The sequence below is a fragment of the Cyprinodon tularosa genome, unplaced genomic scaffold (genome assembly GCF_016077235.1).
Source record: "Cyprinodon tularosa strain WSP-4 unplaced genomic scaffold, ASM1607723v1 ctg48, whole genome shotgun sequence".
NCBI lineage: Eukaryota > Metazoa > Chordata > Actinopteri > Cyprinodontiformes > Cyprinodontidae > Cyprinodon > Cyprinodon tularosa.
The window spans coordinates 952,764-980,000 of NW_024039207.1; the positions used below are offsets into that span (position 1 = coordinate 952,764).

At 38.8% G+C, this 27,237-nt stretch overlaps 2 protein-coding genes across 2 annotated transcripts in view; both read right to left on the reverse strand.

Annotated features, from left to right (window-relative positions):
* Positions 1 to 3,433: 3,433 nt before the first annotated feature.
* fam117ba (family with sequence similarity 117 member Ba) lies at positions 3,434 to 15,100 on the reverse strand. Its single transcript, XM_038301980.1, has 8 exons — positions 14,655 to 15,100; positions 9,082 to 9,304; positions 8,471 to 8,554; positions 8,269 to 8,379; positions 5,311 to 5,454; positions 5,013 to 5,220; positions 4,809 to 4,929; positions 3,434 to 4,727 (listed from the first exon to the last, which is right to left on the reverse strand). Exons 2-8 carry the CDS (start codon positions 9,100 to 9,102, stop codon positions 4,502 to 4,504), a joined length of 915 nt encoding a protein of 304 aa, XP_038157908.1. The 5' UTR covers positions 9,103 to 9,304; positions 14,655 to 15,100; the 3' UTR covers positions 3,434 to 4,501.
* Positions 15,101 to 19,368: 4,268 nt separating this feature from the next.
* Positions 19,369 to 27,237, reverse strand: part of LOC119794420 (bone morphogenetic protein receptor type-2-like) — a 46,983-nt gene continuing 39,114 nt past the window's right edge. The window contains exons 7-13 of the mRNA XM_038301974.1: positions 27,195 to 27,237; positions 25,598 to 25,758; positions 24,016 to 24,163; positions 23,757 to 23,893; positions 22,574 to 22,746; positions 21,195 to 22,492; positions 19,369 to 20,884 (exon numbers count right to left, since the gene is read on the reverse strand). The exon at positions 27,195 to 27,237 is cut by the window's right edge and continues 72 nt beyond it. Of these exons, the coding sequence (XP_038157902.1) occupies positions 20,631 to 20,884; positions 21,195 to 22,492; positions 22,574 to 22,746; positions 23,757 to 23,893; positions 24,016 to 24,163; positions 25,598 to 25,758; positions 27,195 to 27,237 (2,214 nt within the window). The 3' untranslated portion in view covers positions 19,369 to 20,630. The remainder of the gene's footprint in view (positions 20,885 to 21,194; positions 22,493 to 22,573; positions 22,747 to 23,756; positions 23,894 to 24,015; positions 24,164 to 25,597; positions 25,759 to 27,194) is intronic.

Here is a 27,237-nt window from a genome sequence, read left to right on the forward strand (position 1 = left end):
GTGAGCATCCATGTTTTATGGGATTAACCCTCGAGAAAACAAAAAAACGATTGCTCTTCATGTGTGGGTTTATTTCTATGGAAGAGGATTAGCGCCAGTGGAAATAGATAAAGTAAACTGATTTTTTTAAATTTCATTTCTATGGAAGATGATTAGCCACTGAAAAAAAAAAAAGTTAATATTCTAAAATTTTATTTCAGTTTAATGTGGTGAAAAAAGTCAGAATTCTGAATTATACATCAGAATTCTAATTTTAATCTTAGAACTCTGACTTTTTTCCCCCCCATATTAAGAAATAAACGTAAAAATTCAGTTAACTTTTTAAAATTTTTTCAGTGGCCCTTATCCTCTTTTGTAAAAAAAAAAAAAAAATTTAACTTTTTTTTTTTTTTTTTTTAAGAGGCCCTTATCCTCTTCCGTAAAAACAAAATTAAATAATCTGTTAACTTTTTATATTTTTTCAGTGGCCCTTATCCTCTTCCGTAAAAATAAAATAAAAAAAATCAGTTAACTTTTTTTTTTTTCAGTGGCTCTAATCCTCTTCCGTAAAAATAAAAAATGTTTTAACTTTTTATATTTTTTCAGTGGCCCTAATTCTTTTCCGTATATTTCTGACAACAATGCTTCAATGTGCAAATTATGAAGTAAAAATTTATTTTCAAGGAATATTTTGTGATAAATTTTGTCTGTAAAATCTAACAAACCTCCAGCTATCCCAGCCCCTGTAGAAGACACATCTATGGTTTCAATTCTTTCACCTTCTAATGCAACTTTGCTAAGAGGATGTTAGTATTTCTGTCACATCAAATGTAAATCTATACTTTTCACACTGCAAATAAAAAGAATGTATTTCTCAAATTAAGAAGAGGCGACTCGTTTATTTTAACTATGCGTTTTATTTCACTCGAGTTTTAAAAGATGAAAACTTGGCAGTTTGGTTCCCAATCAGCCGGACAGACAAACAAAGGAACAAAGCCTTATTTCCAGAAATGCTGTTTTATCCACACTGACATGAAAAAAAGATTCAGATTAAAATTTTATTTTTGGGTGGTCATCATTTTGGTTGTGTTTCAGTAGATTTTTTTTTTTTTTTTATCATTATTAAGTAGCTTCCTTCTTTTATCAAAAAACCAAAACATAACCTTTGTCATGTCTGTTGCTGCAAGCCGGATCGTCGGATAAATAACATCCACACTTTTCTACATCTACTCTGCTACAAATGAAAAATCAGTCAGGATTTCCGCGGTGTGACGCTACATAGAAAGCGGTTGTTTTGCTCTCTTTATGTTAGCATATATCTTTGTGTCCTATTCTCTACGACCTGAGATGTCAGTTCTTGCCATCGAAATCTCTGAAGACCCAAATCCACTCCTGTCCGATAAATAAATACGTTATTATTCACAATAATGAGTCAAGTTGTAATTCACAGTACTCGGCTGAGGAGAAGTTACACGTTACACTTGTTGCCTCATTCGAATACATGCCTCTTGTCAGCCAGTAATACAAACACAGTGCCTCTGTATTTACAAGTCCAGTACATTCCTATCCCACTGTAGCAGGCACCGTTAAGTATTTGTGACATCTACAAAAATACAGAAGGGTGGGGTTCTGGCACGGAGAGGCCGTCGATCTGTAAATATTCTTAGTGACGAATATTACTTTAATAAATTAAAATGTTGTCGAATAAATTAATTTATTTCAGTATAACTCTGGTATGGCTGCACTAAACTTTAAGTAAAGCGTTTATTTCTGTTCATTTTGATTATTCTGTCTCTCCTAAAATAAAAATTTAGCAAATTTCTCAGAAATGAATCCCTAGATATCAATTGTGTCATGCTTCCATTTGCATTTTAGTTTATTTTTTCCACAATTTTTAAGAAATGGAAGTTTTTGCATCACTATCCTACTTTTCTATAATCCTTGTCAAAAAGCAGTTTCTCCGATAACTCTTTTTGTCATTTTAACGTCAGATGTCAGCAGTCTCACTACTCAGCAATATATGTGAGCAGTTTTCCTTTTAGTAACTTATTTTTTCATTGACAGGTTATATAATCTTTCATCAAATTAGTGATCAGATTAGCCTACCTCGTTTTTAAGTTCAGATTTCAACAGCGTAAAGACCTGCTGTTTAACACGAGGATGGCTAAAGTAGTGCTTGGCTATAGCTGGGGAAGATTCTCAGCCATCCAGGTCATAGTCATTCCAAAAATATTTAAAAAAACAATCCAGTGGACTTGGTTTCCAAGTTTGAATACATTTTACTTCCCATCCAGGAAGCTTTTTCCATTCAAAATGTCAGAATTAGTATTGATTTCAAAGCTTTATATAGTAGCCCAAAAACTTGGCTTAGAAAACGTGTAAATTGGTTTGGGAAGCCATGCCAACAATGGCCCCTAACGACCCCCCTTTCAGAGGCATAGACCAGTATTTGGTATTGCAGAAAACAGAACAATAGAACCCAAAACAACTCCCCATTCCTTAGGGGAGAAGCTGTTCTGGTTCAATTTGCAGGTTTTTAAAGCCAAAAATAAATGCTTTGTTTTAGTCCACTCCAAAACGCCTCAAACTCAATTCTAATTCTGACATTTTGAATCGAAAAGGCTTCCCGGATGGGAAGCGAAACTTCTCCAAACTTGGAAACCAAGTCCACTGGATTGTTTTTATTTTAAATTTTTTTGGAATGCTGGGCTAATGCTAGGCTAAAAGTTTTCCAAAACAACTGCTGACGAAACAAAGCATTTAGCAATATCTACAAGTAGTTTTTGTTTTCTATCATAATTAAGAAACAAGATGCATTTTTCGTTACTAAAATTGTGAAATAAAACACACTAAAAGTAGATCTTGTTAAAGAAAATCCCACTCAGAGGTGTCTGAATTCACAGATATATATTATACATAAAATATAACCTCATGCAAAATCAGTTTCTAACCAAAACACCATTAATTATTTTGATTAGAAGCAGCTTGAAACAAACTTTTTCAATTTCAAAGCAGAAAAAGTAGTTGAGATTTCCAAGCCTGTGTTCCTTATGTTAGCTGTTAGCATGGCTAACAGCTAACATAAGGGTATTTTTCAGATAATGTAACCCTGTAACTTAACTCTTTCATTAAAAAACTGTCAACAATTTTAAAATCTTGCATGTTTAATAATAACAGCTCTAACATTCTATATAGCCTTACTGTTATCTGCTTAAAGTCTTGCTCTCTCTCACTCTTACAGCATGAAAATTCATTTTTCAAGAAAAAAGTTTCTTTTAAAATCTTACCTTTTGTTGTTCCTTAACATTATTTAAACTCTGCAAGAATACTGAAAGTAGCTAGCTTAGAACCAAACCAAACAATGTTTTAGTTATTCCACCCGATAACACTGACCATTAAACCTTGAAGCTTATTTCTGCTATAATAATGGGTTTTTTGTTCTTTATTACTTTACTTTAATTTTCACTGCTGAGCCACACTTGTTTTCTTTATGATTCTGAGATTAGCAGTTTAATTGAATGGTCTAGTATAGAACCATAGGCTGACGAGCCTCTCCGTGTGCAGAACCCTTCATTGAAAAGCAATACAAGCTGACCAAGACAGGAGGAGCTCAACAAAGAAGGTAAAAGATAGAGAAAATAAGGGGAGGGTGATGGTGGTGGAGAGGAAAATGGACGCTGTGAGCAAAGGCTGGCGCATAGGAAGGCTGGGCGTGGGGGGGGCAAGCAGACACAGGTTGAACACGCGTCAAACATCATAGCCCTGGCCTGGGTTTCCCATAGATACACCCCAAAGGTGATAAAATAATAGCAAACAGATATCTAGATTTGGTCTAGGAGTGTTTTAAAGATATCCTGTTTGTACTTTATCTGCCTTTTACTGCTTGTATCTATGGCCTTCATAGTGCAATGATCATAATTACGCTAAAGATCAACGAGGATCACAGCATTATGACGGTTCGGGGGAAACTGCGGTCTAAAACATCAGGCACATTTTTGAACTTCTCACATCCCTCCAAGGTATGCTACGATACATCTGGCAGCACCAAAGTTAGCCTCTGTGGTCCATCTGGTGGTCTCCATGGAAACCAGCGGCTCCTTTTTTTCTTTTTTTTTTTTCTTTATAATGGAAGGCATAAAATTCTTATCAAGACAAACAACCATAAATAGAAAAAGAGATATGTCCGCGGAAAGGCGCCATGGTATAATAGGATGAAATAAAAGAGAAAAGTCTGTCCTTACGGCCGTTTCCTCCCAGAAGAACAGGAACAGAAGCGGTGCTGAGGGTCGAAGGAAGCGGTGAAATGTGAGCTACGAACACCTGCTCAGGGAGGCAGGAGTCCTACGTCAGAGGAGGAGGCAGTGGGAGGAGCTTTTCAACAAAAGAAGGACATCAGAGAGAGCTTAGCTGGCATGCTAAAGGCTTTTTTTTGTTGTTTTTTTCAGGAGCAAAAGGATCGATTCCATAATGTTTTCTGATTTAACCAATGGAGGGGGGGTTGAGGTCGAGGCCAAGGGGCCAGTCAGAAGCTCTCAGGCTCCTCCAGGAGATAGGGCTGGGTGGACAGAGGCACCAGGGACGGGGACAGGCTGCGGAGGCCCACCCCCGGGCGAAAGTTGCGGTCCGGGGCGGGAAGCAGGGGCTTGAGGATGCTGACGAGGCAGAAGGCGGAACCGCTGTTGGGGATGAAGTTGACCTTGTTGCGGTCGGGACACAGGAAGGGAGGGATCTCCTCCAGGGGTTTGGGCCTGGAAACACATAAAGGCGTTTATCCCTCAGTTCTGTAATTACTCCTCCATATGTGGAAGGATGCTTATCTCTCTACTCACATGGTCTCCTCAGACACTCGGACCTTCTCGCAGCCCTCTGGCGGTTCCCTCTTGAACATGTAGCTGTTGTTGGGTCTGGGAGAGGCGGCGTACTTGGGAAGTGGGGAGCACGGACTTAGCTCTGAGGCGATGAGGAGAATCAGATGCACACGTCAACAGACATAGATGGGAGACGAAGCGAATGGTGGGCGTTTGACGGCTCACCTTTGTCCTCGTAGGGGCTGCCTCCCGCCGTGTCGTTGAGGACGCTGAGGTAGGAGGGGGAGATGGAGTCTGGGCGGCTGCTGCAGTTGCTATGGTTACCACTCAAGCCACCGCCCGATGGAGTCTGCGTGTCGATGCTGCGGGTACTGCTGCTGCGCTGGGGGGGGACCGGCGGGGGTGCGCGGTGGCCATCGGGGACATCCTGCGGCTGCGTAAATAGGTCACAATAACAATGCGGCTTAACCCTTCCATGAAGGGTCAAACTTTCTCTGAGCCGCTTTAGCTGAGGAGAACTCACCACAATGGTCTCCTCCTTCTCGGGGGTGTCCCGGATGATGATGCGTTCGATCTCCTGGTTCAGGCCCTCCACGCTGTTGCGGAAGCGAGGAGCCGAGGATTTGGATATAGGGATTGGTATAAGAATGGTCTTGGGCATAGGCGACTGCAAAATACATAGAAACATGTTTGTAGAAAGCAGCTCTAATAAACTACATCCAAACCAGCAAATATCAGTCATTATGAGTCCCCATCGCTCTCTCAGTAACGCTCTCCAAACATCCAATACCATTCTGGATTCAGGTGCCGCCATTTTTACAACCAATGCAGGAAGTGTGCATCAGAAAAATTAAATGTTCTTAAATCTAATAACATCCACCGTTGTTAGGATTAGTTAGTCCTTATAGGAGAGTTTAAACCAAAGGTTATACATTAGGTCTAGTTCAGGGAGTTAAAAGTCAAATACACAAAGGGCCAAAAAAAGAAATTTGCTACAAGCGGAGGGCCGGACCGGTTAAATGTTTATTAAAACATATTTATATGAACATTACCTATTCGACCAATTGTTTTTTTAAACAAAATATTAATAACAATATTATTAATAAACTTTTATTATATTAATAAACCTGTTGGAGCTATTTATTCTTTATTTCTTTATCCTATTTAATTGTGTTAATTCGTTCCCAAATGTATATTTTTTGTATTATTTAGAGAGTTAATTTGCAGGTTAATAATTGTGGATTCTATTTATCTTTGTTTTATCATTTTTATTATTTATTTTATTTATTTTTTGACAGGAAGTGATGTGGATCAGTCCACTTTTTATTAGTGTAGGGGCCTGGAAAAGGACAAGCAGGCATTTTGGTTTTGGAGCCTATATGGTTTTTACCAGAGGTAGGACAAAAGAAAAATTTGCACTATTTAATTGTTGGCAAAAATAGAAAATAAACCATCCAGAACCATCATTAAGACTGGACACTGAAACTACTTTTTGTCTGCGTATAGAGAATTTACCCCAGTGCCTTAGTAGTGGCTTAATTGGACCTTTAATTGGATGTTTGGCAAACAATCACCACTGCAAAACTTATTAAGATAAATACATAAATGAAAGTGCATGTATTATAAATTATGTCTGGATTGTTTTGGTTTTCATTCCCCACTTTAACTATTTAACAATCCAACAATCCAAGCTAACGCAGGTGTTAGCAGAGACTGATTGAAGCCAAAATTAAAGGAGCCTGGATGGAGGGAGGGGCGGAGCTGATCCTGCAGCTGTCCGTCATCACCTGCAGGATCAGCTCCGCCCCTCCCTCCTTCCCACAATGCAACGGTAGCCCGCAAAGTGACAGCAGCGCACACAAGCGGCCGTGGCCTGTGGGCCGGTTCTAATGGTAATTAAATATCATCCAGCCATGGACTTTGACATATGTGGTCTAGTATGAAGCTCACAGATCTTAGGTTTCCTCTATAACTTCTGCAAACCCTTTTCTTTTTCACTTTTGATTAAACTTAATTTGTAAAATATAGATTAAGCTAAAACAGAATGACAGCATTTAATTATCTCTACAAATTAAACACTGACTGAAATTAAAGTATGTTAAGTTTTGCAATCAAAGAATTTAACCAAAAAATTCTAAATAATACAGTTTAATGGACCAACTTCCCGTTTGTATGAAATGATAAAATAAATTAATAAAATGATGGTGACCCTTCAGTGGGGGGGCTTCTTGAAAGATTTTAATAATGTACAATTACAGTGGTGAACACTAGGATGCACAATTCATCAAAAAACATCAAAATCTTTGGGCTGATTTCTTGATTTATTAAATTTCTCAACTTTTACCTTAACGCCATTTCCATTAACCATCAATTTGTAATTTGGAAAATAAATTTGCTTAATATAAAATTTTCAATAACACGTTTTTCTTATTTGCAGTCGTATGGAAACTCTTATATGTTTTGTAAAAATGTAATGAAAACACTTTTTTCACATCACATGAGTTACATGATCTACAACTGGATCTTATTGCTTTGTAGAAAAAAAAACAAAGAGGAAGACAGGAAGTAGCTGGAGGAGCATGGCGCCCCCTAGAGCCGAGGCTGAAATATAGATATATCTAATTTGTTTACATCTGCCGCTGCCATGTTGTTTGCAGAGTTATCATGTCAACAAACGTATTAACATAAAATTTTAATTGTATTTGTTAATTAATGCAAATGCAACAATTTAGTAAACTTTGCATTTTCAAAATTAGCAAAATATTAACATAATATTGCACACATTTGTACTGAAAAAGCAACTTTTGACTTAACCCTTTAAAGCCCGATCCAAGAATAAAGCAAAACAGAAAATTACTTTTTTTTGGTTTGAAGTCCTTATTTGGCCTTTTAACAAAATATGTAAAAAGAAAAAACCGAATTTTTTTTTTATATTAATAATTTATTACTATGCGATAAGTCAAGATTATTTTGTGTGTAGTCTTCTACTGGCTGTTATCAGGTATATCTGATTGTATACAATAGGATTTTGAGCAAAGTTTTTACCATTAAATTATGCAAAAGGTGTCAGACGCAAAACATTTCAGAAACCGTATGTATCAAATATGTTACATTTGGCATTATAGGGTTAATTCTCTGATCAAACTGACTTTTTTTGGAATTGAAACTTCATCAAGGTCCCGCTAAAATGATGAAAATGCAGGTGATTTTAGCAGAAATATCTTAGCTAAGTGAGGTTTTCACAGGCTACAGGTTATAGATATTTTGATTTGATCAAGGATCTTTATTGTCTTATTTTATGAGAAATTCTGTTTCAAACATGAATCAGAACAACTACAGATATGTTGAATTACTTTTTAATAAAATATCATTCAATTAAAATCAATTATAAATGTGTATGACTACATATTTTTATAAAACATACTTAAATAAGTAAGGAGCATATAGGGGTACGCTTTGGTAAAAATCACTGCATGATCACCTGTGACTGAATGATGGTGTGGCTGCCATTGAACGGCGACTTGCGATCCTTGTCCCTCCGGTGGCGGCTGCTGCGTTTGCTGCGCTGCAGCTGCTGACGCAATTTGGCAATCTGGAGAGGTTTTTAGAAAAGGAGTTATTTAAGATCGACGTTGTTATTGTGCACACAATCTGAACATAGATAGTGAAAGTGGGACACAGACCTCCTTGAGTTGGTCGGTGCTCCCACAGGAGGCCGAGCGTTTGTGAGAGCCCCTCCTCCTCTCATCTGCCCAGGCCCTGGGGGTCTGAGATGCATGCACACACCAGTTAGAGCTATTTTTTTTTTTTCTGTGACACTTGCTTGAAAATCAAACAGGAAAAACTAGAACAAGCTAATGAGAAATAGCTGTTTGTCCTTTGCAGCGTATTGATGTGCTGCTGCAGGAAGATCCTGCAGGTTCTCTTTGATCAGGAGTCTCGTTCAAAGTCTGTCACCTGGTGACGAGCCACGCAGCTTGATGATGCAACCGTCTGCAACCCCTCTGAACCTCGTTGGGTTTATTGACGGACAGACTTAGAGCAGCAACAGACATTTGCGCTAAATTATAGAAATGTTCTAAAACCGGCTAAATCTAGGGCTATTCTCTTCCAGGAATGCCTGATAAGAAGCCCCCTCCATCCTTCCAAAGCAATCTGATCATAGGAAGCCCCCTCCCCACAGCATAATACTGCCACCGCCCACTTTAACAAACACAAACCCCCTATAAAGTAAGGTGAAGTTGGCAGTTGTCACGTCGTATATGTCAGAAAATCCCCCCAGCATCAGACTCACCTGCGTCGCTTTGTCCCTCATGTAGGGAACGTGTTGTTGCTGGCTGTCGTCCTGAGGCCAGGGACCTGTCAGGTGAAAGCCAGCGACCGCGCCCTGTGAGGGCCACAGCTGGACGCAATGGCGGGGGACGGCGAGGAGAATGAGGAGGGGAACCAGCTCAGAGGCCACGCAGGCCGGCGTCGGAGGACGACCGCAGGCAGGCGTAGACGGTTAAGGCCACGGTCTGAGAGGCGGGGGAGGATAAACAGAGGATGAATGAGGAAGGCCTGGAAATGTATTTGTCTGCACAAAGCAGCAGACATACAGCTGTCCTGTTGGATAAGCCTGTGAATGACCCCTATTGGTGTGTCTAGGTTTAATCCAAACCATGCTGGGCAGGGCGGCCATACCCCCTCCAGGGTAATGGCATTAAAACAGCTTTAGACACAGCAGGGGTGGGGGCACTGAGGGGCGAGGAGTTTTTGGCTAACTGACCCAGATAGGGCTGCTGTGGGTTGTTCTGCATGCTCTCATTGCAGGGGTCCTGCAGGTTCTGCATTGATCAATTATTGACTCATATATACGGAAGAGTATTAGGGCCACAGGAAAAAAAAAAGGGAACTGATTTTTAAATATTATTTCAGTTTAATATGAGAAAAAAAATCTGACTTTTTTCATCAGAATTCTGACTTTAATCTCAGAATTCTGACATTTTTTCTTAGAATTCTGACCTTAATTTCAGAATGCTAACTTTAATCTCAGAATTCTGACTTTTTTCTCAGAATTCTAAAATTTTTTCTTAGAATGCTGACCTTAATTTCAGAATTCTGACTCTAATCTCAGAATTCTGACTTTAATCTCAGAATTCTAAAAATTTTTCTTAGAATGCTGACCTTAATTTCAGAATGCTAACTTTAATCTCAGAATTCTGACTTTTTTCTCAGAATTCTGATTTTTTTTCTTAGAATTCTGACCTTAATTTCAGAATTCTGACTTTTTTCTCAGAATTCTGACATTTTTTCCTCAGAATTCTGACTTTAATCTCCGAATTCTGACTTTAATCTCAGAATTCTAACATTTTTTCTTAGAATGCTGACCTTAATTTCAGAATTCTGACTTAAATCTCCGAATTCTGACTTTAATCTCAGAATTCTAACATTTTTTCTTAGAATGCTGACCTTAATTTCAGAATTCTGACTTTAATCTCAGAATTCTAACATTTTTTTCTTAGAATGCTGACCTTAATTTCAGAATGCTAACTTTAATCTCAGAATTCCGACTTTTTTCTCAGAATTCTGACATTTTTTCTTAGAATTCTGACCTTAATTTCAGAATTCTTTTTTTCCTCAGAATTCTGACTTTAATCTCAGAATTCTAACATTTTTTCTTAGAATGCTGACCTTAATTTCAGAATTCTGACTTAAATCTCAGAATTCTGACTTTAATCTCAGAGTTCTGACATTTTTTCATCAGAATTCTGACTTTACCCTCAGAATTCTAACATTTTTTTCTTAGAATGCTGACCTTAATTTCAGAATGCTAACTTTAATCTCAGAATTCCGACTTTTTTCTCAGAATTCTAAAAATTTTTCTTAGAATGCTGACCTTAATTTCAGAATGCTAACTTTAATCTCAGAATTCTGACTTTTTTCTCAGAATTCTGATTTTTTTTCTTAGAATTCTGACCTTAATTTCAGAATTCTGACTTTTTTCTCAGAATTCTGACATTTTTTCCTCAGAATTCTGACTTTAATCTCCGAATTCTGACTTTAATCTCAGAATTCTAACATTTTTTCTTAGAATGCTGACCTTAATTTCAGAATTCTGACTTAAATCTCCGAATTCTGACTTTAATCTCAGAATTCTAACATTTTTTCTTAGAATGCTGACCTTAATTTCAGAATTCTGACTTTAATCTCAGAATTCTAACATTTTTTCTTAGAATGCTGACCTTAATTTCAGAATTCTGACTTAAATCTCCGAATTCTGACTTTAATCTCAGAATTCTAACATTTTTTCTTAGAATGCTGACCTTAATTTCAGAATTCTGACTTTAATCTCAGAATTCTAACATTTTTTCTTAGAATGCTGACCTTAATTTCAGAATTCTGACTTAAATCTCAGAATGCTAACTTTAATATCAGAATTCTGACTTTTTTCTCAGAATTCTGACATTTTTTCTTAGAATTCTGACCTTAATTTCAGAATTCTGACTTTTTTCTCAGAATTCTGACATTTTTTCCTCAGAATTCTGACTTTAATCTCCGAATTCTGACTTTAATCTCAGAATTCTAACATTTTTTCTTAGAATGCTGACCTTAATTTCAGAATTCTGACTTAAATCTCAGAATTCTGACTTTAATCTCAGAGTTCTGACATTTTTTCATCAGAATTCTGACTTTACCCTCAGAATTCTAACATTTTTTTCTTAGAATGCTGACCTTAATTTCAGAATGCTAACTTTAATCTCAGAATTCCGACTTTTTTCTCAGAATTCTGACATTTTTTCTTAGAATTCTGACCTTAATTTCAGAATTCTTTTTTTCCTCAGAATTCTGACTTTAATCTCAGAATTCTAACATTTTTTCCTCAGAATTCTGACTTTAATCTCAGAATTCTGATATTTTTTCCTCAGAATTCTGACTTTAATCTCAGAATTCTGACATTTTTTCTTAGAATTCTGACCTTAATTTCAGAATTCTGACTTTTTTCCCCCTCAGAATTCCAGCTTTAATCCCAGAATTTTGGATCTTAATCTTAAAGGGCACCCCAAAGGAAGACATGTGGGAGCACTCAGCTTCACTAACAAATATGTGGGTTGTTTGGCCAGTAACACATTGGTGGAAAATGATGGAATTAGGCAACTTTTTACGGGCCTGAGGCGTCCCTGATGATGCTATTTCTTTAATGTAGAGCAGTTAGTTTAGTCTTTAGACATGGCTACGGCTTGATGCTAACATGTTTGTTAGCTGTCAGAATTCAGTCAGAATTCTGAGAAAAAAGTCGGAATTCTGAAATTAAAGTCATAACTCTGAGATTAAAGTCAGAATATTTAAACTGAAATAATATTTAAAAATCAGTTAACTTTTTTTTTTTTTCCGGCCCTAATCCTCTTCTGTACATATATAAAGGGACACCCAGTGATTTCAAACAAGCCAGGTTTACTTTATTTGATCTCACTGCAGAATAAAACCCCTCCAGCTTAGTTGCAACAGACTGATCTGTTGTATAAACGCAGCATTGATTTACATGTCCAAACAGCTCTGCAGGTCCCAGAGCTAAATTTGGAAGGAGCCTTGACCAGCAACCCCATCACTGTTGCTAGGGAACGGAGGGACTTAGCAGTCTCTATTAGCACGCGTCCGCATGAGCGTCTGTGTGTTTTGGGGATCAGCTCATCCAGACTTTAGCCTTTTTGTTAGTTTCTTCAACAAAGAACATTGATGGTGGCAGTTAGAGTCAGCAGAGAAACTGGATGTTATTCTGCTGCTGTAGCTCTGCCCTTTAGTCCATCTATACCAGATCAATAGTGACCTATTTAGAGAGACTGATAGAAAGCCTCTAACTTTGATTAAAAAGACAAGAGGTGGACTTAAAGCATAAAAATGACAGAGCTAAAAATAAGAGCTATGTGGTGTGCTAGCAAAAACACTCTTCAGTGTGGAGGCTGTCACTGAGAAAACAGCACTATGTTTTCTATTCTTTTGGAATAAGAGACAGCTGAGCTCTCTGGGAAATCCCATTGGTTCATTCGAGCTAAGAGAGAGCAGGACTTTAAGAAGATAACGGGAAGGTTAAACCGTTATCTGTTTTTCAACATGCTGAAGTTGGGAATGTTGTTAGAAATCGCTAAATTAAAGTGAGGCTCTACGTTCACTAGAGAATAATGACTGAAGACAGCCGTTTACAAAAAGTAATGCTAGCTGTATGGACCAGTTTAGACATTAAAAATACTTCAGCTCCTAATGTGAATAATGACACCCGTGACACAGAGTTGATGCTTACCAAGATTTTAGAAAGTTTATCAATAAAAAAAAAATAAAAAATAAAATACATTTTTCTAATTGTATGAGAAAGTGCCAGAGCGACTGTAGCTGCAACCTGCAGATCAACTGGCTTATAAACAGAGCATTACCTCTATGACTGTATCATGATCTATGCTATAAAAAGAATTAGTATAAAGATTATATGCATTATTTAATATCATTCTAACTGTGTGGAAATAATTGTATAATCCATACTCAAACAGTGTAACTAAGGTTATTTAAGCAAAGTTTACCTGAATGTCATTCTTAGTTGTAACTGTAAAGATTTTTGTTCATAAAAGCATATTTTTTAAAGTTAAGCCAAATTCGTGTGTTTTGTTAGTCTATACTTTAATTAACATTGATTTTTGTCTTACGCCTTTTATTTGGTGTATATTGGTTACTTATTCTCCAAGTGCACATTATTTATATTGTTAAAACACTTTACAGTGCAGTATTTTATTGTTTATCTTTTAACTCCTCACTATTATGTTATTCTTATACACTTTCCTAAGGTCCACATTGTTTGACCATTTTTTCTATAATCTTTTAGCTGCTTTAAACACCAGAATTTTCCCATTGTAGGACAATAAAGGGATTTTCTATTCTATTCTGTTATATAATGTTCTATTCTATTTTGTTCTATATGACCGGTATTCTATTCCATTCTGTTCTATTTAATTCTATTCTATTCCATTCAGTTTTATATTATTATATTCTATTCCATTCTGTTCTATATTATTCTATTCTATTCTGTTTTATATTATTCTATTTTATTCTGTTCTATATTATTCTATTCCATTATGCTCTATAATATTCTATTCTATATTATTCTATTCTATTCCATTCTGCTATATATTATTCTATTCAATGCTATTCTATGCTATATTATTCTGTTCTATATTATTCCATTTTGCTATATATTATTCAATGCTATTCTATTCTATATTATTATATTCTGTTCTATTCTATTATGTTCTATATCATTCTATTCTATATTATTCTATTCTATACTATTCTATTCTGTTCCATATTATTCTATTCTGTTCTACATTATTCTATTCTATATTATTATATGCTATTCTAGTCTATATTATTCTATGCTATTCTATTCTATATTATTCTATTCTATATATTTTCTCTTCTAGCTTGTCCTTTCATTTATTTTGAACATCTGCAGCTCCCCCTGTGCAACCCTGTACATTACTTCAATAAATAATAAAAGCTTAAAAAAACAAAAACAAAAAAAAAAACAAAGCTGTGACTTTATTTCCCTATTTATAAATAAATCATTTAAGCTCTTAATGCTTCCACAGATGATCATTACAAGCAAATGAAGAGCACACCAATCAGGCGTCTGGAATATTAGAAAATAAGCACGCTGCAAAATCCTAAAATATAGCAAATCAGAGATGAAAGCCCTGCAATGTAGGCCACTTTTGTTTACATGGAGAGCAGCGTGCAACCCATCCCCACACAGCAGCATGCTCGGCCTTGTTTATCAATATGACAATAAAGCATGCAGGCTGGGATAATAACATTAATTATAAATAATAATATTATGCTGACCTGCAGAAAATGAATGCAGCAGAGCATGGAGCTCCACAGCAGCAGCCTGCTGGAGATGCTAAAGAGGAGAAAGGCTGAGCAGGCTGCAGGCTCCTTCCACGCAGGAACAGGCAGACATGGAAAAAGATCACAGCAAGGCTTCCTGGCTAATTTAGCAACACTAAAGGTGTCGTGGATAGATTTTTTTCCTCCTCCTGGTAGGATTGATGCGACAGCACAGCTCGCGCGGCTACCGGCAGACCATCTGGTCGATAGGAGGGAAAAAATGGGAATAACCGGAGGAAGAATTGGCTGCGCAGCGAGTTTGAGAAATGCTGGAAAAAATAAAAACCACAAGAAGGAAGGAAAACAATGATAGAGGAAGAGGAAATACAGAGAAAATAGAAAGAAGAAGGCGGTGATGCTGGGCGAGCCTGGTTGACACGACTGGATAGGGACCAGTGGGAAGCTGACGACGGTTAATTCAACTTCCGGTCATTCATTTCAAAATAAAGGTTGATTAATGTTGGTCAACACACATTTGGTTGCTCCTCTGGTTCATTTTTCTGGATGCATGAAAGAAGGTTTTAGGCAAATGAAAAAATAAAAAAAAGTTAAGTGATTTTTAAATCTTATTTCAGTTTAATATCAGAATTCCGAGATTAAAATCAGAATTCTGACTTTTTTTCCATATCATACTGGAATAAAAAGTTAAAAATTAGTTCACCTTTTAATTTTTATTTTCCTGGAGGTATGGAAGAAGATTAGGACCACTGAAAAAAAAAAAACGTGATTTTTATATTTTATATCAGTTTAATATCAGAATTCTGCGATTAAGTCAGTGACTTTTATTTCCCATATTAAACTGGAATAAAATTTAAAAATCAGTTAACTTTTTTTATTTTTCATTTTCCTGGAGGTATGGAAGAAGATTACGGCCACTGAAAAAACGAAAAAAGTTAAGTGATTTTTAAATTTTATTTCAGTTTAATATCAGGATTCTCAGATTAAAGTTAGAATTTTGACTTTTTTCCATATTAAACTGGAATTAAATTTAAAAATCAGTAAAATGTTTTATTTTTCATTTTTCTGGATGTATGCAAGACGATTAGGGCCACTGAAAAAATGAAAAAAGTTAAGTGATTTTTAATTTTTTTTTATTACAGTTTAATATCAGGATTCTGAGATTAAAGTCAGAATTCTGACTTTTTTTCCATATTAAACTGCAATAAAATTTTAAAATCCGTTAACGTTCTTATTTATCATTTTCCTGGAGGAATGGAACAAGATTAGGGCCACTGAAAAAATTATAAAAAAGATAAGTGATTTTTTTATTTTATTTCAGTTTAATATCAGAATTCTGATTTTCTTTTTCCATATTAAATTGGAATAAAATTTAAAAATCAATTAACTTTTTTATTTTTTGTGGCCCTAATCCTCTTCCATATAAACGTAATCAGATTTGCACTGGGACTGACTTGAAACTTTTGGAACCGCCACAATACTAACAATTACTTTTCTATATATCTATAAATTTTCCAGCATGTAGTTTCCTGGAGCTTACCATGGATTTCCCAGTTAGGAGGAAACTTTCAGGGAAATTTAGGTACAATTCTCCAGAGCTAACCAGGAACCTGGCTGTTGATTTTATTCAACATAAATGTTAATTAGGCCTACAAAAACTTAGTTCCCAGGTAGACTACTTCCCCAGAATGGATGAAATACTTTTACAGAAAATTATATTTTTTTTCTTCATTTCCATTGCATGCAACCAGATAATATTCATTGTTGTTTGTTATTTGTTTCAAATATTTAAAGTTAACTGTATATTGTTTCTCTCTTTATAAGCTTAAACTAATTAAATAAATAAAAAAATGCTTTATAGTATGAAGTCAGAATGCCATATTTGTCTAACTAACATCTAAAAAACGTAAACTGCTAATAATCCATTGTTATTAAGTATTTAAAACAAGTTCTGAGATATCTCCTACAAATAAAAATGAATTTACGACCCAATAGTTTTTGGTGTCTTATGTAACGTTGAAATATTCAGCAGTGGACTTATATTTTTATGGTCAGGTCAGCGTATTTCCGGCAGTCTTCCCGCTAACTTGACACAGCCAATGGGGAGTCGTGACATAGCGCCCCAGTACTGCGCCGCTCTAGCTGATGCTGCAGTTGCTAGGGGCGCGAGGAGCAGACGGCGAGGAGGTGAGAAAAACAAGGGCGGGGAGACAAATGTCTCCATCTAGTGTCTGCCTTAGGGAGAGTAGTTCGATAGACACCGAGGAATGTTGTCGACGGAAAATAGCTAAAAATAATCCCGAAGAGCGTTGGTCATTTTTTAAAAAAGGAAGCCGATATGGCAGGCCATTTTGACAATTATTAGAAGCGCCGTCCTCTCTATTGTTCCATTTGTTGATCTCTAAAATAAGATTCTTCCATGTCAAACTACATTCCTGCTCGCCAGAAATGTAGATATAGATATCCTAATATCATAAATTTTAAGTGGCCATTTTGATATTTATTAGCTTGACTGAATATATATTTCAGATGTCTCAAATGCATTTCTAATAATGCAATTTCTAATAATAAATGTCATAATAAATGTCAAACGGCCTGCCATACCCATCGAAGAAAGAAGAAACTACTTTTACCGTTAGGAAAAACAAACATGGCTGCCAAATTATGTCGGATTCGAAATTAAAAATTGACCCTGCTATGGAATATTTGAAGCCTAACAATTTAAATATCTTTTGTCAAAATTGCAACTTTAAACTAATAGTAATATCAAAGATAATCGGAGAAAAACAAACAAACAGGATGAACAAAAATCATGATTTATCCAATTTTTGGGGGCAGCTGTGCTTAATTAGTCTAGCCGAGCATGTCCCATGTTCTGCTTCTGGCAGCTTCTTTAAGTAATTCGGCTAAAAAAAAATGAAGCTCAAATATAAATTAACATATATACATTTACATTTAAAGTTTTTCTACTTATATTAGTGTTTTAAAATAGTTAATGACAGCATTCATATGGAGGACAAGCCAGATCATGTCCCTGTCAGATGGGAAACCTGTTTCCTTGAGCAGGGGTGGAGCTAGATGGGGGGCCAGGGGTGGCCATGGTCACCCTCACCTTTTTTTTGGCCTTCTAATTCAGATGGTGGCAGCTGTAATACTCTCAAGAGGAATGTTCAAACTTGTTAAACATTTGAATTTTTTAATATATTAACTACTTGACAACTAAAACGTTGTGTTTATGAACATCAAAATAGTAACATTAAAGTTGATATGTACAGAATTCATGCTCAGAACTAGATTTTTGTGTTATAAAAAGAGAAAATTATAGGAGTCTTCAGTTAAATCATAGATAACTACTTTAATTATAACTTGAAAATCCATTTAATGTCGATATTAGTACATATAAATATAAATTGTATGCAGAACAATTTTTGGTAAAAAAAAGTAAGTAATGACAATGGAGAAAATGTTCGCCACAGAAGTTTTTTTCCTCTACACCTTTAATCTAGAAAGCACGGATGTTGAAATATATGTGCCTATTTGTTAGGAAAGGCTGTAGGAAAGTATAGTTTGTCTTTATTTAGAAAATATGGGTATTATGCTCGTTCCTGTTGGAGCAGTATAGATTGACCCTGAGATTCTGGTGCATATTCGCTTTCAGCCACCACTAAGCGTACACTGGTTATTGCACGGCCACCCTTATTGAAATTTTCTGGCTATGCCTCTGTCCTTGAGTGCTGCTGTATCTAGGCATGTTATTGGAAAATTTAGCAAAAGAGAAACATTTAAAGCTAAACAAAACAATAGTACAACCTTAAGTACACTCAGTGGTTGGTTTTGACCAAATTTAGTGGGTTTTTTTCAATGGGAAACAGAACAAAAAAAAAAAAAAGGTTGACATTTCATAGTTTGTGCAACCTTCATTTTTAAATCACTATTAAGTAAAACAGTCAAGGTGAAAATAAAATAGTTTCCAATGCAGTTTCTGTGCCAGTGCATTACCAGAAAAAATAATGATTTATCCCTTCAATACAGGGTCGATTGTAGGGGCCATTGCTGCAGGGGCAATGGCCGCCGTCTAGAACTGTCCATAAACACACTACAATTTAATCCTGCATAGGATATCAACATACTATAGAGACCCACATACATATACTGTGTACACACAACCACTTAGTAATTATTAGAACATATTACAAATTGCACTAATATTTTTGGGCTCACTTTTTGCATAAACCCCCACATTATGTTACATTTTCATTAATATATATTTTTTTCCTAGAATATTTTTTATTCTTCCACCAAAGTTCCCATTAAAATGCTTTGACACTACTTTAGGCAGCCATTCACATGGTATACACAGGTTTATACTAATAATTCACGTGAGCTTCACATTTTAAATCAATTTGCATTGAAGTAATTTACTAATACTTAATTTTTTTTATTCATAAACAAAAGCATCTCAATAAATGTAAGATTAGGATATATATAGGAAAGTTTTGTCTGACTTTAAGCATTTAATGCTCTTATTTTCTTTCTATAACCCAGAAAAAGTCCATATCCTCTAAAGCCAAGCATTATTTCATACATTTATTGATATTTTCTTTCATAATGGCTTGAAAGTGTGTACAGAAACGGTACCAAGCAGACCCATAGCAATGGAAACCATTGAATGCACAACATTTCTTAAAAAAAAAAAAAAAGGAAATATCAATCCAATACACATAGCTTTTTTTTAATAGAAATTACAGATTACAAAAACATAAATGAGATCCTGTCATTGGCGTCCTGACAAACAAAGGGGATGAGAAGGTTTAAGCTCGCCTGTACAGGCCGTCACGGCTCTACATATGATACTAGCGGACAAAGAGCGACAGCACACCCACACGCACACACTGAATCAGTCATTCCAACAACAGAGGATCAGAACGAGAAGCAGAAATAATATCCAGCGTGCTTCTGTGCGCGTCCGTTTTAAGTTTCTGATTTCAAACAGCAGAATCTGGGCTTTGTAGTGTTTCAGTCGGTCCACAGTGAGGTCAGTTGACGTACCAGGGTGCTCCATAGGTTTGATTGCAGTGAGAACAAACATTTCCAGTCAGCTTGGGTCGATTGTAACCGTTTGCGTCCCCCCCTCCTTTAAAGTCGGCTCAGAGTCGAAGGAAAGGAGAGGATTGTCATCCGTTTTCTCCTCTTGAGCTCATGGGGACGGAGATAAACTCAGATTGTTAACATGAAGCAACACAAAAAAAACACGATTGTGACGAGTCATAAGTGCAACAAAGATTAATGTATCAAAATATAGATGAAATAAAAAAAAAAATGGAAGCCATAAAAACAGCGTAAGCATCTAAAAACTACATCCTATTGCACAGTTAAAGATTATGGTACAAAAACATAGATTAATGGTTAAAAGACAAATGGTATTGCATACAGATGAAAGAAATAATAATAATAAAAAAAGTAGCTTGTTCCGTCTTTAAGACATCAAATCTTTTCTTCTTTTTACAGAGCTTACATTAAACAAGCGTCACACAGCAAAGTAAGGGAGTGTTGATTGGTTGTCATCGCCTATTTAAGTTTAGAGACCGCTTTTTAACGGCGGTCGCAACAGACGCCGCTTAGAAACACTGATTTTTTTTTTCTCTCTCCGTTGGTTCAAAGTGCACGTAGGGAGCAAAGTGGATCATAGATTGATTGCTATTATGAGGTGGGAAAAAAAAAACAAAAAAAACTTTAGAAACCAACGAAGGGAGATGGAGAAAGATGAGTGAGAACGCTGCATAGCTGGATTCCATGTAAAGCAATGCCATCGGAAAGACACGAGGGAGCGAGACGGACCCAATTACTGTACAAGATCAGGTTCGGCGGATCATCGGCACTCCGTAGCATCCTTTTGGTGTTTCGGAGTAGAGCAGCCATTTTGTTTTTGCCGAGTTCTCTCCGCTGGTCTCAGTCCGGGCAGAAGCTCTGAACTCACACCTGCGTGTCGCTTGGCTCGCTGGACAAGCCTCCACCTTGCAGATAGATGGCGGAAGTGGACTTGGGCCCGTTCTCGGTGTGACCCAGCCCCCGGGCCGAGCCGTTGTTGTTGAGCTCTGGGCCGCGGGTGTCTGTGGAGATGACCCATGTGGTGGGTCGCCACTTTTTAAGGGAGTAAGGTGTTTTAACACGCTCCTTGATTTTCTCTCCAGTCCCCGCGGCTGCGTCGGGTCTCACCAGGCCCTCCCCTACAAGAAAAAACAAAAACAAAGACGATCAGTGAACAATAAACTATTTAATTAAATAATCCCCACATCAAAAAGGGTGATGTATCAATTTTGCACTAGAGAGATCTCATCCTCTCATAACAGTGAACCACGGTAGTGGCAGCGTCATGCTGAGGGGAGAATTTTCTTTGGCAGAGACAGGAGCTGGTCAAAAAATTTATAAATAATGGAAAAAACCAGAAAACTGGCATTTGAAGCCCACTTTTGTACCTTTAAATCCTAAAAATCTTAAAATTGTCTTTCTAAATTTTGATCAAACCCGGGTTCTTACCTAAAGAGGCTAGATCTTGTGTGGTGAATGACAGGTCGAGAGAGTTGGGTCTCTCCGGTCTGCGAACTCTGGGCTGCCTGAGCAGCGCCTCTCCTCTCATGGGGACCGTTGCGTCCCTCGGTGGGTCCGCTGGAACCGAGCAGAACCCAGAACTCTCGCCTGCCGTCTCCTTGCTTGTCCCCTCCGCGGCGCCCTCCTCCTCTCCCCCGTCGCTCTCCCCGCCGCTGTTGCCGTCCCCTTGGCCGTGCCCGGTGTTGCTGTTGTTGTTGTTGGTGTTGGGCCGGGCCGAGCGGAGGCCGGCGACGCCCGTGGGTGCGGCTCCGCCGTCGGGCTGCTCTCGCTCTCGGCTCAGAAGGGGCTCGTGTTCGTCGGGGCTGGCTGTGATAACACCCAGGCTCAACCGGCCGTCGTCCGACCTCAGAGGCCCAGAGCCATTCGGGATAACACCCGTCCCCACAGACACTAAGGAGGACACCCCCCCGCTGGCGTGACCGTTGACAGTCCCGTTGACATGTGGGTCCCGTATCACAGGTATGTTGTTAGTCCCTGCTCCCGGCGGGGGCTCCACAGTAACGGAGCCAGTTGGGGCACCAATGTTCATCTTTGTTCCCTCCACCTGCCGCAGGTTGGACTTCCCCGAGCGTCCGAACTTAAACCTGAGCGAGGAGGACGAGGACTCCTTCTTGCTGGGTTTGTTTCTCAGCGGCAGACTGGATGGCCTCTTTGGCAGATTCTGCTGCTTAGGGAGAGGAAAGATAGCAGTGGGCATAGCAGCAGAAGGCTCCGATACTCCCGAGGCCTCATTGGCCATCTTGATGAGGGGGTAGAGTAAGCTGGAACTCCCAGGACTCAGAGGGTCAGGTGAGCAGAACTGTTTCTGCGAGTGCTCCATCAGATTCTCGTCAGAGCTCTCCTTTAGGTTCTTATCCACCTCTTTGGGATCCAGCTTGGTGGTTTCCAGATCCTCCTGGGTCAGGTGTAGGCAAACGGGGACTGTACCGGCCCCTACGGACCCTTCAGACTCAGAGATGATGGTAGTGGTAGTGGTGGAGGCGGATGGACTGCCTCTCAGGCCCATGCTGGTGCTGCTGCCCTCTGGGCTGGGCAAACGGGCGTTTGCTTGCTGCTGGCGCTCCTGGTTGATGGAATTCCTGTTCCTCTCTCCAATCCCCACTGCGACCCTGCCTGTTAAGGAAGCGGTGGTGTCCGCCTGCTGGTTCTTAGTAACACCCTCGTGCTCTTCGATGTAGCTAGAGGGGTGGTCTGCGTATGGGCCAGACTTGGGGGTCATGCGATTTCTGTCGGGGGAAATAAGAAGGAAGAGTTGAAGAACCAAAGGGAACAGCTGAACGACAGGATGGCTGCGAGTTTAAGCTAACCTCTCATTGTGCAGCGTGGTGGACATGGGGTTGAGGGTGGGACTGACGGACTTGGAGCGGTCCCATATAAGGAGCAGCTCAGCGAGTCGCTCCTCAGCGCACTGTGCCGTGAGACGCGCCTCTGCGTCCTGGTCCCAGCAGTCCTCCATCGTCTCCTTTAGAGAGCGAACCGCCTAAAAGGCAAAGTGTGACATTTAGAGATTAAGACCTTTCACTAATGCACAATGATGGGCTGTCTTGTGCTGATGTTTGGCTTATTATCCCAACAAAACACACAAATGTCTTTACTATCAGGAAGTCCACAAACTGTAGTTAAAAGCCTTCAGCTGATATAAAATGCTGCAGCCAGAGTTCTGATGAAAATTAAAAAGAGAGATCATATCTCTCCTATCCTGGCTTCTCTTCATTGGCTTCCTGGTAAATCCAGAATAGAATTTAAAATCCTCCTTCTCACATATAAAGCCTTAAATGGCCAAGCTCCATCTGATATCAGAGATCTGATTGTTCCTTATGTTCCTAACAGAGCAGTTTGCTCTCAATCTGCAGGTTTACTAGTGGTTCCTAGAATTTCTAAAAGTAGAACAGGAGGCAGATCTTTTAGTTACCAGACTCCACTCCTGTGGAACCAACTATGCTAGCTTTGACTCCATCCTGGAGAGAAATATCAGCTGTGCTGCTGCCATCAACATCTTTGTTTATAGATGTTGGAGATCGGCCTGTTTTTCCAGTGTAGTCCTGTTTCTCTGACTGCGACTGGCTGGATCTGCTCTCTTTGTCCTCTGAGATGGCAGCTGGTTGACCGTTGTCTTTTGTATCTCTGCTTCTGTCTCCTTGAACCCCAGTCTGCCTTGGCAGATGGCCGCTCACACTGAGCCTGGTTCTGCTGGAGGTTTCTTCCTGTTAAAAGGGAGTTTTTCCTCTCCACTGTCGCTACAAGCATGCCTGGTGTGAGGGATTGCCTTCGAGTCAATGAGTCGATGCAATCAGCTGGTTTTCCTTTGATAGAAAACTCTGCATCAATCTAACTGTATGATCTGGTGAACTGTAAAGTGTCGAGAGATGACGTGTTGTGAACTGACGCTATAGAAATAAACTGAATTGAATGTTTTTGGGTGTGAAGCGACAATTTTTAGAATCAGAGTCTGCAATGTCCAATAATTCGTCTATGCAGAAACATACGCACCAAGCTGTTCTCCTTCCAGGCCTCTGGGAATTTGGGCCGCTGTTTCTCCCTGGATACCAGGACCTGCATGTCCTCAAACGTGGGGTGGTTTCCTGCCTCTGCCTGAAAGGCCATCTGGTAGTCTGGCACAGATTCTCCTACAGCCAGGCGAGGAAACGGGGAGGAAAGAAACGCATCCAAAACCGATCAGGCTGGTTTTCTTTAGAAAAAAAAAACCCTCCTCGTAAATACCCATTATTCCGCCTCTTTTGTGTCTCACCAGGGAAAAGGTCGGTGCATCTCATGAAGATCTCCCAGTAGACCAAACCCAGAGCGTACATGTCCACCTGCTTCAGTGCCGACTCACAGTCCCTCAGATTCACAGCACCTTCCAGCACTTCCGGGGCCATGTAGCGGATCGTCCCCACCTGTCAGAGGAGGAACATGTTAACGGATCAACATCATCAGCGGCGAAAGCAGGAGTTCTGGAGCCCAAAGGTGGGTTTACACTTAGAAAACGTGGACAGACTTCAGCAATAAGCTTAGAGAAGCGACTGAGAAGTGGAAAGTCTCAAAAAACAATAACATGGTGTGGGTTTGCATCTAAAATGAGACTCTTTTGCAGAGATGATGAGTGAATATCAGATATTTGAGCAGAAGCGAACATTTCCTCAACTCTGACTAATGGAGGCTGAGGAGCCACAGTCAGGAGTCAAAAAGTAAACAGGAAATGGAACTCCTGCAAACAACAGGCACACCCAGGAGGAAGAGATGTCAAGTACCGACATTATAGTTTTCCTTTTAAGCTGAGAAGAATAAATGGACCTGTGGTTCAACTCAGAGTTGTATGATGCTCATAGTTAGAGGTTAACCAAGTTAAGAATCTGTGTTGAGGCCAAAAAGAACAGAGGACTGGAGGATCTACGCTGGGGTGGTGTGATCTAGCTTTATAGTTCTACACTTTAAAGTAAAAATCTTGATTTTTTTTTAGTTTAATGGAACAGAACAGATTTAAGATATACAAAACTCTCTAAAACCTAAAGATTGATCAAATTTTGCATCTCATAACAAAATGTAAAAACCTGTCAAACTCTTATCCAAACAGTTAAGATCAGCTTCAATGATTAAACTGAATGAGTGTAGGTCACTAATGACAGAATAACAATTACCTCCACAGAATGAATAACATCTACAGCTTCTCCTGCTCAGTTATAGCAAACTAATAATAATCAGTTATTTTGGTTATTATAAAAAGACAAATATTCATTATGTTTAGAGAAACAATGATTTTATTTGACTTAAAAACCCTGAACTGCTGTATGCAGGCTTAAATTTCCAAAGAATACAATAACTCAATCATTTTTATCTATCTTTTGGATATAAATGAAGAGAACTAATCAGAATGGACCCCGAATAAATTAGATAATAACATCATTTTGTAGAGCTGATTATATCAATGAACTTTGAACGTTTTGCTAAAATAAAAGCTAGTTGTTAAGGTTATTTAGGAAATAATTCCCCCTACTTCCTGATTGTCTTTGGGTTTTCATCTGTTACTCTATAATCATCAAAATTACCAGCAAGAAAAGTTTAAAATATATCAGGTAATTTTTACTTTTTAAATTGAATTACTAAAAGTAATGATTTCTTTATTGTTGGACCAAAATGGCAGCTCCAAAACGAGGACTGCACGTGACTCATGCTGCATCTTCTACACTCAAAATAAACAAAATAACAACAACAAAAAAAAAAAAAAGAAAACCCCAAAAAACTGACCCGCATTTTCAAACGGAGACGCTCCCTCTCCAAACAGTTCTCCTCTGTAGACGACTAGTGTAAACATTCTCCTGTCAAACACTCACCTCACTTATAGCAGCATTCTCCTCCTCTCCATGGCGCGCCGGCCTGTTCCCCGTCAGCTTCATGGACAGACCGAAATCAATAACGACGCACGTCCCGTCAGCCTTGACCAGGATGTTCCTGCCATTCAGGTCCCGGTGGGAAACAGCAGGCTTGTACAAATCTACAGTGAGGAGAGAGGATGGATTTTCTTTTCATCTAAAATTTTAATGATTCTTATTAGGAATAATCATCACTGTCAACTTCTACAGTAAATCTGTTCCATTTCTGTCCAGCAGAGGGCACAGTGAAGCAGCTATCTGCTTCCTGCCTGTGATGTGAGGGAGGCGGTGGGGGAGGAAGACAACTGTACCAAAGCCTGGGAGATTCAGCTGTTAGCAGCTCCTCTCTCCTTTATCTGCTCATCACTCCAGCTTCCTCCCCTCTTCCCTCCATTAGCCCGACACTCTCGCTCTTTTTATTAGTTACCCATCTGCACAAACAGGCCATCATTGCACTTTTATCCCTTATCTGCGCTTGTTTGATGCGTATCTGTGCTGATTAAGAGACAACAGCTCTATCCAACTGCTGAGGCTGAGATTTTGTGACACAGGGAAGAGAGAGAATTAAAAAAAAGCTGAGACTTGTTCAGTTGTTCAATCAGCCTCTTGGGACACACATCTCCACACTTGCTAGCTTCATTTTAAACTGCGTCCCTTTTCATGCTTTTGTTGACGGAGGCAAGCTGGAGGCGAGTCTATAAATACCCCGGACTGGGCGTGCACACAGTGTGCGCCCAGTGTTTGTCAAAATACAAGGATACGAATTCTACAGGATAAACAGAGCCATGTGGAGCCATGGTATGCAGCACGTACAGCCGTGGTCACAGTTAGGACAACAGCTTTGAGGGCGGCTGGAGAAAATGCTCCCCTCCTTAAACTGCCTTGCGTTTTGCCACTTTGAAACCATAGACTTTGGGTATTTTGATGGGATTTAAACCCAGAGTACTGCAATAAAATATAATACACAGCTCTTACTACTACAGGAGAATTGCTCTGTGAATATTGTGATGAGGACATCAGTTAGGAAATGTCATCCTATTTTATTTATCTGTGACATGTGTAACAATTTATGTGACCTTTAGCGTCTTGGGAACCATTATCTCTTCCAGGTGGGCATCATTTACTGAGATCAGATCAGTCAGGCTGAATATGTAACTGTCATACTCACTGCTGCCCTTTGCAATCGCAATTCTGCAAACAGACAACATATTTTCAACCCAGAACGGCTTTTGCAACTCAGCTTTTATTTTCCCTTAGCCTTCATTTCTGCCAAAAACATCAAAGCAGAATGAGAAACCAGAACCGTTCTCGCTCTTGCTGTAGGTATTAGAAGTACGCAGAGGACAGCCACTGCTGATCAGAAGCATCGACAAGCTGATCCAGACTTGATTGATGGTGCAATCTTTCTCATTGGCATTGATTAGGTAGAGATAGATAACTTGATTTAACCTTCTGGGATTTTAAACTACAGAAGGACGTTTTTGTTGAACCTCAAAGCTGAAACAAGTTCAAAATAAACCAGAGCTGTCAAACCTATATATGGGTGCTTCGAGTTTACCTCCTTTAAAGAGCTCCGTGTGCAGGTAAGCCAGGCCTCTGGT

Excerpts from the sequence above, each read along its gene's own strand:
- fam117ba (XM_038301980.1), bottom strand. The coding sequence starts at position 9,102 with ATGAGGGACAAAGCGACGCAG. Across the intron at positions 8,555-9,081 it reads TGAGGGACAAAGCGACGCAG|ACCCCCAGGGCCTGGGCAGA; the intron begins GTGAGTCTGATG and ends CATGCATCTCAG. Across the intron at positions 5,455-8,268 it reads ACACCATCATTCAGTCACAG|TCGCCTATGCCCAAGACCAT; the intron begins GTGATCATGCAG and ends TGTATTTTGCAG.